This window comes from Babylonia areolata, chromosome 30 (assembly GCF_041734735.1).
Source record: "Babylonia areolata isolate BAREFJ2019XMU chromosome 30, ASM4173473v1, whole genome shotgun sequence".
NCBI lineage: Eukaryota > Metazoa > Mollusca > Gastropoda > Neogastropoda > Buccinidae > Babylonia > Babylonia areolata.
Genome location: NC_134905.1, coordinates 25343875 through 25356374, shown reverse-complemented (window position 1 = coordinate 25356374; position 12500 = coordinate 25343875). Strand labels below are relative to the sequence as shown.

At 44.2% G+C, this 12500-nt stretch overlaps 1 protein-coding gene across 28 annotated transcripts in view; it reads right to left on the bottom strand.

Moving 5' to 3' along the window:
- Positions 1–2706: 2706 nt before the first annotated feature.
- The window catches only part of LOC143275441 (uncharacterized), a 30825-nt gene continuing 21031 nt past the window's right edge, over positions 2707–12500 (bottom strand). For all 28 annotated transcript variants that reach the window (XM_076579550.1, XM_076579540.1, XM_076579541.1 and 25 more), the window contains 3 exons: positions 11838–12017; positions 9184–9347; positions 2707–4261 (listed from right to left, as the gene is read on the bottom strand). In XM_076579550.1, the coding sequence (XP_076435665.1) occupies positions 3928–4261; positions 9184–9347; positions 11838–12017 (678 nt within the window). In that variant the 3' untranslated portion in view covers positions 2707–3927. The remainder of the gene's footprint in view (positions 4262–9183; positions 9348–11837; positions 12018–12500) is intronic.

Below are 12500 nucleotides of genomic sequence, written 5' to 3'. Positions count from 1 at the left end.
GAGAGAGACGGAAAGAGATAGAGGGAGAGAGACACAGACAGACAGACAGACAGAGCGATACAGAGAGAGACAGAGACAGAGATAGAGACAGCAAGAGCGGGCCTTCTTCATCGACTTTACATCCATAGCCCTGGGAGACGATACATGACATGAACTGCACATCAACATGACACAGCAACTTCAGCCGCCCCCCCCCCCACCCCCACCCCCAGCTCCCCCTACTGGCTCTCTAGCCACTCTTGCAGTCATGGCTGTTTTCAGCCATAGTTTGTTTCAGTTTCAGTTTCTTAACGAGGCATCACTGTGTCAGGAAAAATCCATATACGCTACACCACATCTCGGCTAGGCAGATGCTTCCTAACGAACAGCCGTAACCTAACCGCGCGCATAGTAAGGCTTTGAGTGCATGCATACATGTTTATCTACCTATCAAAAGCGCGGCATTTCTTGTGCTGAATTTGGCCAGAGGACAACACAGCCTGAGTCTCGTTGCCGTGGGTTCTTTTTCAGTGCGCCAAGTGCCGAGTTTATACTGGTCTCATTCGAATGACTAAACGATCTCCCAGGTCAACATATGTACAGACCTGCTAGTGCCTGAACCCCCTTCGTGTGTATATGCAAGCAGAAGATCAAATACGCACGTTAAAGATCCTGTAAACCATGTCAGCGTTCGGTGGGTTATGGAAACAAGAACATATCCAGCATGCACACCCCCGAAAACGGAGTATGGCTGCCTACATGGCGGGGTAAAAACGGTCATACACGTAAAAGCCCACTCGTGTACATACGAGTGAACGCAGAAGAAGAAGAAGACAAAACGCCCAGTTTGATTTTCCAGTCCAAGTTTAGAGAAAGGGCGTGAGTGGGATTTGAACCCACGCCCTCACGGACTCTGTTGCCAGTGACAGACCAGCGTCTTAACCATTCTGCCACCTTCCTCTCACACACAAACTGATGTCACTGTCTAGGGGTTTTGTGTGTGTGTGTGTGTGTGCTTCAGACAATAGCTGAAGTAAGTGAGTGTCCCACTTAACCAGTCCTGGAATAAAAATAGCATAAGATCATTTTATAAACGCCGCAGGCTCTGTTTCGGAAACAGGATATATCGGATTTTTGCTTTCACGAGTTTGGGGCGGACAGGAGGGTTCGGGGGAGGGGTGGGGGGGGGGGGGCGTCTTCGTACAAGGAGTGTTGTTAGGGGGCGCAACTCTGTTCGTCGACCTCACGAGCGTGTGTGCGTGAGTACGTGCGTGCATGCGTGCGTGCGTGTGTGTGTGTGGGCAAATAAGCCTTATAAAGACAAACTGTACTGGACAAGCACGTGTGTTCTTTCTCATCGATTATATTTAAACTTTTAAAAAAAAATTGTCAACCGAAGTGCATGCATGCGTTGTGTTACTTCAACTTGCGATGTAGCAAGAAGTAATGTGTCAAGTTATCCATGGATTTGTGGGAATGACAAATTAAAAGAGACAGTTAGGCGAATGGCGAATCTGCCACAACAAAACTAAAGTTACTAACGAAATGGTAATAGTATTGAGAACTTTGACACACCGTCTCTCCCCCTATCTGTAATCCACTTGTGTCTGTCTGGTTCTGTAGTCTTTTGGTTTCCTGTCCTCGTCCCTGCGTGGCCTATCCTCTCTCTGTTTAGCCCCCATCCCTTTCCCCCCGTCTCCGCTTTGTCCTTGTCTCCGCTTTGTCCTTGTCTCCCATAATCAGGCCTTTTGCTTATTTGTTGTAAATAAATCCATCTCTGTTTGGACTGCTTGAGTGGACCCTGCACATGTTTCAGTTTGTGATCCTGGGTGGTGGTAATAGTTATGATTATCAATTGCGATCGTGGGTGGTGGAAATATTTATGATGGGTGGTGGTGGTAATGGTCTTAATACGGTTCTGGGTGGTGATAGGCTTTTAATTAACGATTAACGATTTTGGGTTCTTGGTCAGATTTAATTAACGAATTCTGTGTGGCGGTAAATAGTTCTATTTACGATTGTGGGTAGTGGAAATAGGTATGATCAATTGCGATCATGGGTGGTGGTAATATATTTTGATTATGGGTGGTGGTAATAGTTTTAATTGCGATCTTGGGTGGTGGTCATAGTTCTAATTGCGGTGTGGTAACAGTTTTAACTGCCCACCAGGGTGGTGGTAACAGTTTTAATTACGATCCTGGGTGGTGGAAATGGTAATAATTGATCGCTATCATGGGTGGTGGTAACAGACGATCACCATTGATGTGGCATCACTATCACATTTTATGTGTGCAACAGAATACTTTAGATCATGAGACAAAACGTGACTGGAACACTAGGCAATGCAAAAAAAAAAAAAAAAAAATCCTTGAGCAATGGAGTTTTTGAGTCAAGTCTCGAGTCTTTTGTCTTACACTTCGTGCATACCAGCACGTATAATCTTCTGTATGCTCCAGTTCAGATAGGATTTGGCTGTGTACATTAGATATTGAATTATGTTTGCTGTTTCTCATCTTCATGCGCATAGATTGATAAAACAAAATTTCGAACACAGATACTATACATGTTCTTTATCTCCTGGTTGCTACCTTTGTATGGGAAAATACATGAACGTCCTTTTTGGAGCTGGTGCCACGAAACACACACACACACACACACACACACACACACACACACACACACACACACACACACACACAAACAAATCTCAACACTCGTCACACACCGTTGTGCTGTCTGATATGTTCCGTTTATTACCTACAACGTGACAACAAGAGGAGATAAACCAAATAGCCTTCTCTCAAGTGTCGCTGATCAAACGAAGGATTCATCCGAACACCAGCTGATAAAAGACGATCCCCGTGGGTTGATGACGTCACGGCTTGTTTGGCTGTGAACTCTACAAGACTTCACCAAAAAGGTTGAGGGCCACTGAAGAAATGCAGGCTCCGTTTTTTCATAAAATGAACTAATTCTATGACCAAGAAGCGAGAGATGATTCAAGTCGTGCAGTCTGTGTGGGGTTCACTATTCGTTTCTCCTGTCATAGAGAAGGGCATCAGCTTCACACTGGGAGGGGAGGGGAGGGGGGGGTGTGTCCGTGATTTAATGACTTCATAAATCCAGTCCTCCAGGTTCTCAAGTGTTGATCTGTGGCACTGCAGGACAGGGGTGGTGGTGTGTAGCTGGTTGCTGTCCACTTGTGTAGCTGGGGTTAATTATTGATTGACTCAGTGCCTTCTTCTTTCCGTCATTGCTGATGTCTCAGAATGGGTTTTACCACTGCCCCCCCCCCCCCCTCCACCCCCACTCCTGTTGAACACGTGACTGGATATTTCAGGCATGTGAACAGCTTGAAAAGTGCGTTGGAGAAAGGAAAAGTTTCAGGCGAAATGCGACAGTTATTCAGTTTTGGTTTTGTTGGTTTAAACGACAGCCGTGGATTTTAATTGTGAAAAAAAAATCCCTGGAGGTGCACATGAGAAAGCCCTACCCCCCTTGCCCCCCCCCCCCCCCCCCACCCACACACACCCTACTGAACACGTGCCTGGATGTTTCAAACATGTGAACAGGTTGAAAATTTCGGTTGGAAAAAAAAAAAAAAAAAAAACTGCAACGTTTAAACCGAAATTTGACAGTGCTTTTATGTTTTTGTTTTTGTTTTTTGTTGGGTTTTTTTTCCTAATCTAACAACAGCTGTGATTTTTCATTTAAAACAAATTAAAAAAAAAAAAACAAACCTGGAAGTGCATATAAGAAAACACCTATGTTACTATATAAGTGGTGCTCATTGTATTGGCTATCCACACCGCTTTATTTCCGAAAATAAAGAAAAAAAAAATCCACCCTCATTTCACCATGCCCCAGAGAACAAAAACGGAGCAAGTTCCCACAAGTGGCCCTTTACTTTATTGTGAACCCTTTAGAACAAACATGAAGGATCGTTTCTCAGGGCTGATTCTGGTTCTGGTTCTGGTTCTGATTCTGATTCTGGTTTTGGTTCTGATTCTGGTTCTGGTTTTGGTTCTGATTCTGGTTCTGGTTTTGGTTCTGATTCTGATTCTGGTTTTGGTTCTGATTCTGGTTCTGGTTCTGGTTCTCTGGGCCGCAGAAGGGAGCGAAGCAGAGCGCGAAGTTTTGGGCGAGGTTGTCGTTGCTGTTGCTGGGATACCCATGCGATGGAAGCAGAAGGGGGGAGCAGTTCCTAATGGCGTCATTCCTCCCTTCCACCGAGCACTCTTCAAAAGCCCTGCGAGTGTTGGAGCACATCACATCTTCCTCTCTGGAAAAGAAAAATGTGACCCTCCATCACGGAATGAGTCGCTTTGCACCTGACCAACTTTGCTGCTAGCGGCGATTTTAGGTGGGTGGGGGGTCAGGTTGTCGATTTTCAGATTTTGACTTCATAGTAAACTTTAGGCTTTCGTTTATCTCATATTGAAGTATCAAGGCATAATTGTGACTTCTTTTGCCTTAAAAGTGTGCTTGAAATACCTAACCCATCATTCTGATCGCCTATGGCTTCGCAAAATCGATCAGCTTTGACAAGCTTGCCCTCCCGAATATCTTGGAATCGACCGGTCGAATCACACATCGTTTTAAAGGTCAAGGTCGTCTCTTTCGATATATTTTTAATGGCTCCACTGTGCCCCTTTGCTTTTCAAATTCACCTAGCACAGTTAGTAAAGCGGCAGTGACGTATAGTTGTAGTAGTAGTAGTAGTAGTAGTGGGGATGGTAGTGGTTACCGTTATTAAAGTGTTAGATACACTCCCTTCAAAAACTGACATCAGTATCATACCCTCGACTACATGGTATTAGACACCATCAGCTGCAATATATCAGATACGCCTACAATCCATTCTAAAAGCGACTACAGGACATTAGATACCACTGACTGCAGTATATCAGATAGGCCTACCGTCTATTGCAAAAGCGGCTGAAGGATATATCAGATTCCATCGACTGCAGGATATTAGATACTACTGACTGCAGGATATTAGATACCATCGACTGCATGATATTAGATGCCAATGACTGCAGGATATTGGATACCACTGACTGCAGGATATTAGACACTATCGACTGCATGATATTAGATGCCAATGACTGCAGGACATTGGATACCATTGACTGCAGGACATTAGATACCATTGACTGCAGGATATTAGATACCATTGACTGCAGGATATTAGATGCCACTGACTGCAGGATATTAGATACCATTGACTGCAGGACATTAGATACCATTGACTGCAGGATATTAGATACCACTGACTGCAGGGTATTAGATACCACTGACTGCAGGGTATTAGATACCACTGACTGCAGGGTATTAGATACCACTGACTGCAGGGTATTAGATACCACTGACTGCAGGATATTAGATACCATTGACTGCAGGACATTAGATACCACTGACTGTAGGACATTAGATACCACTGACTGCAGGGTATTAGATACCACTGACTGCAGGACATTAGAAACCACTGACTGCAGGATATTAGATACCATTGACTGCAGGATATTAGATACCATTGACTGCAGGATATTGGATACCACTGACTGCAGGATATTAGACACTATCGACTGCATGATATTAGATACCACTGACTGCAGGATATTAGATACCATTGGCTGCAGGACATTAGATACCATTGACTGCAGGATATTAGATGCCATTGACTGCAGGATATTAGATGCCACTGACTGCAGGACATTAGATACCATTGACTGCAGGACATTAGATACCACTGACTGCAGGATATTAGATACCACTGACTGCAGAATATTAGATACCACTGACTGCAGGATATTGGATACCACTGACTGCCACTGACTGCAGGACATTAGATACCACTGACTGCAGGATATTGGATACCATTGACTGCAGGACATTAGATACCACTGACTGCAGGACATTAGATACCATGACTGCAGGACATTAGATACCATTGACTGCAGGACATTAGATACCATGACTGCAGGACATTAGATACCACTGACTGCAGGACATTAGATACCACTGACTGCAGGACATTAGATACCATTGACTGCAGGATATTAGATACCATTCACTGCAGGACATTAGATACCACTGACTGCAGGATATTGGATACCACTGACTGCAGGATATTAGGTACATTGACTGCAGGATATTAGGTACCACTGACTGCAGGACATTAGATACCACTGACTGCAGGACATTAGATACCATTGACTGCAGGACATTAGGTACATTGACTGCAGGACATTAGATACCACTGACTGCAGGATATTAGATGCCACTGACTGCAGGATATTAGGTACCATCGACTGCAGGATATTGGATACCACTGACTGCAGGATATTGGATACCATTGACTGCAGGACATTAGATACCATTGACTGCAGGATATTAGATGCCACTGACTGCAGGACATTAGATACCACTGACTGCAGGACATTAGATACCACTGACTGCAGGATATTAGGTACATTGACTGCAGGATATTAGATACCACTGACTGCAGGACATTAGATACCACTGACTGACACTGACTGCAGGACATTAGATACCACTGACTGCAGGATATTAGGTACATGGACTGCAGGATATTAGGTACCACTGACTGCAGGATATTAGATACCACTGACTGCAGGATATTAGATACCACTGACTGCAGGATATTAGGTACCATTGACTGCAGGATATTGGATACCACTGACTGCAGGATATTAGGTACATTGACTGCAGGACATTAGATACCACTGACTGCCACTGACTGCAGGACATTAGATACCACTGACTGCAGGACATTAGATACCACTGACTGCAGGATATTGGATACCACTGACTGCAGGATATTGGATACCACTGACTGCAGGATATTAGATACCACTGACTGCAGGATATTGGATACCACTGACTGCAGGATATTAGGTACACTGACTGCAGGATATTGGATACCACTGACTGCAGGATATTAGATACCACTGACTGCAGGATATTAGACACTATCGACTGCATGATATTAGATACCACTGACTGCAGGACATTAGATACCATTGACTGCAGGACATTAGATACCACTGACTGCAGGACATTAGATACCACTGACTGCAGGATATTAGGTACATTGACTGCAGGATATTGGATACCACTGACTGCAGGATATTAGGTACATTGACTGCAGGATATTAGGTACCTCTGACTGCAGGATATTGGATACCACTGACTGCAGGATATTAGATGCCACTGACTGCAGGATATCAGATGCCACTGACTGCAGGATATTAGATACCACTGACTGCAGGATATTAGATGCCACTGACTGCAGGATATTAGATGCCACTGACTGCAGGATATTAGGTACCTCTGACTGCAGGATATTGGATACCACTGACTGCAGGATATTAGATGCCACTGACTGCAGGATATCAGATGCCACTGACTGCAGGATATTAGGTACCACTGACTGCAGGACATTAGATGCCACTGACTGCAGGACATTAGATACCACTGACTGCAGGATATTAGATACCACTGACTGCAGAATACTAGATACATTGACTGCAGGATATTAGGTACCTCTGACTGCAGGACATTAGATACCACTGACTGCAGGATATTAGATACCACTGACTGCAGGATATCAGATGCCACTGACTGCAGGATATCAGATGCCACTGACTGCAGGATATTGGATAATATTGACTGAAGGACATTAGATACCATTGACTGCAGGATATTAGATACCACTGACTGCAGGATATTAGATACCACTGACTGCAGAATATTAGATACCACTGACTGCAGGATATTGGATACCACTGACTGCCACTGACTGCAGGACATTAGATACCACTGACTGCAGGACATTAGATACCACTGACTGCAGGACATTAGATACCATTGACTGCAGGATATTAGATACCATTGACTGCAGGATATTAGATACCACTGACTGCAGGATATTAGGTACATTGACTGCAGGATATTAGGTACCACTGACTGCAGGACATTAGATACCACTGACTGCAGGACATTAGATACCATTGACTGCAGGACATTAGGTACATTGACTGCAGGACATTAGATACCACTGACTGCAGGATATTAGATGCCACTGACTGCAGGATATTAGATACCATCGACTGCAGGATATTGGATACCACTGACTGCAGGATATTGGATACCATTGACTGCAGGACATTAGATACCATTGACTGCAGGATATTAGATGCCACTGACTGCAGGACATTAGATACCATTGACTGCAGGACATTAGATACCACTGACTGCAGGACATTAGATACCACTGACTGCAGGATATTAGATACCACTGACTGCAGGATATTGGATACCATTGACTGCAGGACATTAGATACCACTGACTGCAGGACATTAGATACCACTGACTGCAGGACATTAGATACCACTGACTGCAGGATATTAGATACCACTGACTGCAGGATATTGGATACCACTGACTGCAGGATATTAGATGCCACTGACTGCAGGACATTAGATACCACTGACTGCAGGACATTAGATACCACTGACTGCAGGATATTAGATACCACTGACTGCAGGACATTAGATACCACTGACTGCAGGATATTAGGTACCATCGACTGCAGGATATTAGGTACATTGACTGCAGGATATTAGATACCACTGACTGCAGGACATTAGATACCACTGACTGCAGGATATCAGATGCCACTGACTGCAGGACATTAGATACCATGACTGCAGGATATTAGATACCATCGACTGCAGGATTTTACATACCATCAACTGCAGGATTTTACATACCATCAACTGCAGGATGTTAGATACCATCAACTGCAGGATATTAGATAACATCAACTGCAGGATTTTACACACCATCAACTGCAGGATTTTACATACCATCAACTGCAGGATATTAGATACCATTGACTGCAGGATATTAAATACCATCAATTGCAGGATTTTACATACCATCAACTGCAGGATATTAGATACCATTGACTGCAGGATTTTACATACCATCAACTGCAGGACATTAGATACCACTGACTGCAGGATGTTACCTATCCTCTAGGTAACACATACGTGTAAAAACGTTAGCACAAAGTATCAAAAACTACCTCCCACCTCCCACCCCCCCAAAGTAAGTAACGGCTCTTCAAAGACCTTAAACCCGGAGCTGTCATTCACAAGGCACGTGATACTCACAGAAACGCTGGCACGTTCTGCTGAAAAACAGTGGCCATCATGAGTTGCACGATGTCGTCCCATCCCCCGTCATTGATCAGCTTCTCAAAGTTGGGTTTTTTCTTCATGGAGCACAGCGTGTTGGGGAACTTGACGTCGCCTGGTGGAAGAAGGTTTTTACCTGCCTGTAACCCATGATAAGAAAAACAGAAGGAAGAGAGAGAAAGGCAGAGAGAGAGACAGAGACAGAGAGCATTAAAAAAAATTTTTCATGATACAAGTGGCTAAGATAGCAGCTGCATTTCAGGAACTCAAACATAAATGCCTTTTAAACAATTCGTGGTTGAAACAACCACTGCATTGTTAGGTGTTGGGGTTTGGTTGTTGTTGTTTTTTTGTTTTTTGTTTTTTTGTTTTTTTGTGTGTGTTTTTTTAAGCAATATAAGTTAAACTTTTCTTTTTTCATAAACACCTGCACCAGCTTTTTTTTTTTTTTTTTTAAATCCCTCTGAGAAAATGAAGCAGGACAAACTCAGTTTTATTACTGAAAAACAAACCCAACCAGATAAAACATCTACCCACCTACTCTATCTTAGATTCAGACCTCTTGCCTCCACCATTTTCTGACAGAGATTATAGGGGACACAGCATGGTTTGGCTTTATGGCTTACATAGACAGGTGATAAGAAACTCTAGGGAGAGCTGGACAGTACAAGGTCTTCAGGGAAGAGTAGGTATTATGGCTCCAGGCTAATCCAGGCCTCCAGTCTCGCTGCAGATCGCCAGCTTCATCTCCCCACGACACCTTCCCCACAGAGGCGGTAGGATGAAGTGGAGCAAGTCCTATTTTAGCGTCCTAAATTCAGGAACCTATTTTACCGGTAATGTTCGTGCACAGACGAAACGATATTGCCATCAGTAGATGTTGTAACCCATTGTCAGTGGTTTCGACTCTATTTTGAGGCTTATTTTGCTCAATTTGATGCGGATTCAATCATTAAACTAACATGCCGCCATCTTGCTCTTTCCGCTTTTGGCTCCGCAAACCATGAAAAGGGAAACAAAAAGCATGGCGGCTTGAGACGACAAGTGTCTGTGTGGGTTCATGTTACTGGTCACATCACGTCGTATTATGCCTGATTCTTGAGAAGAAGGGTCGATTACACGCAGCATGTCATTTCTCATGTGCCTCCATTGCAAAACGCTGGAAATTAATCGTTTAAATAGGTCCAAGAATTTAGGACGCTAGAATAGGGCATTGCCGGAAGTGTGAAACCAGACACAGGTCGCCCTTCCGCTTCTCTCCCCTCCCTTAGTCATTTCTTCCTTCGTCAGATCTACCGAGGCAGTTGTCAGCGTAAAACCTCACTGAAGCCGTTCAGGCCACAAGACAATCATAACCGGTCCCCCATGAATCAGATGTGTCATTTTATCATAATCTGTGAGACACCTGTCATAATTATATTCCCTTTCTCGGCTCAAAGTTACCGAGGCGTCTGACTTCATTCTCTTGGACTATGAAAGGAGGAGTGGGAGTGATTCTGGGGTGCAACCACGTCGGAAGTAGACAATGCTTTGTCAAACCTGGAGTAGAATGTGTTCAGTTTCTCTGGAAGAGTTCTGTCAGTGATGTCAACTGTCTGGTGGGTCATTTTGTAATCACCTGTAGAACAAGTCAGACACGAAGACACCTGATCTGTTGAACTCACCTGTAGAACAAGTCAGCAACGAAGACACCTGATCTGTTGAACTCACCTGTAGAACAAGTCAGACATGAAGACACCTGATCTGTTGAACTCACCTGTATAACAAGTCAGCCATAAAGACACCTGATCTGTTGAACTCACCTGTATAACAAGTCAGACATGAAGACACCTGATCTGTTGAACTCACCTGTATAACAAGTCAGACATGAAGACACCTGATCTGTTGAACTCACCTGTATAACAAGTCAGCCATGAAGACACCTGATCTGTTGAACTCACCTGTATAACAAGTCAGCCATGAAGACACCTGATCTGTTGAACTCACCTGTATAACAAGTCAGCCATGAAGACACCTGATCTATTGAACTCACCTGTATAACAAGTCAGACATGAAGACACCTGATCTGTTGAACTCACCTGTATAACAAGTCAGACATGAAGACACCTGATCTATTGAACTCACCTGTAGAACAAGTCAGACACAGAGACACCTGATCTGTTGAACTCACCTGTAGAACAAGTCAGACACAGAGACACCTGATCTGTTGAACTCACCTGTATAACAAGTCAGCCATGAAGACACCTGATCTGTTGAACTCACCTGTATAACAAGTCAGACATGAAGACACCAGATCTGTTGAACTCACCTGTATAACAAGTCAGCCATGAAGACACCAGATCTGTTGAACTCACCTGTAGAACAAGTCAGACATGAAGACACCTGATCTGTTGAACTCACCTGTAGAACAAGTCAGACATGGAGACACCTGATCTGTTGAACTCACCTGTATAACAAGTCAGCCATGAAGACACCTGATCTGTTGAACTCACCTGTATAACAAGTCAGCCATGAAGACACCTGATCTGTTGAACTCACCTGTTTTACAAGTCAGACATGAAGACACCTGATCTGTTGAACTCACCTGTTTTACAAGTCAGACATGAAGACACCTGATCTGTTGAACTCACCTGTATAACAAGTCCAGGTCTTCTGGGCTGCTTATCGACCGTCCTGTCAACAGGCTGGAAGGTGATATTGAGCGAAGTTCCGGTGACGGACACAGACAGCAGGTTACTGTCAGGGTTGTAGTTAACCTCCACACCATTCACCATGCTACCCTCTTCGTTCCAGGCCCTGGCCGAACGACCCTGTTATGTGACGTTTCAGTTTCAGTTTCAATTTCTCAAGGAGGTGTCACTGCGTTCGGGCAAAATCCATACACGCTACACCACATCTGCTAGGCAGATTCCTGACCCGCAGCATAACCTAACAGGTCTTGAGTGCATTGTTATGTATTTGTTTACCTATCAGAGTGGATTTCTTGTTTTACATAATTTTGCCAGAGGACAACACTGTCGTTGCCATGGGTTCTTTTTCAGTGCGCCAAGCGCGTGCTGCACATGGGACCTCGGTTTATCGTCTCAACCGAAAGACAAGACACCCAGTTTGATTTTCCAGTCAAACTTGGGAGAAAGGGCGAGAGCGGGATTCGAACCCTCACCCTCACGGACTCTCTGTATTGACAGCTGAGCGTCTTAACCATTCTGCCACCTTCCTCCTGAGGTGACGAAACATTGAAAGGGAAATTCCAGACACCGAATAACTGATGAGAAATACGCAGCATGCGAACT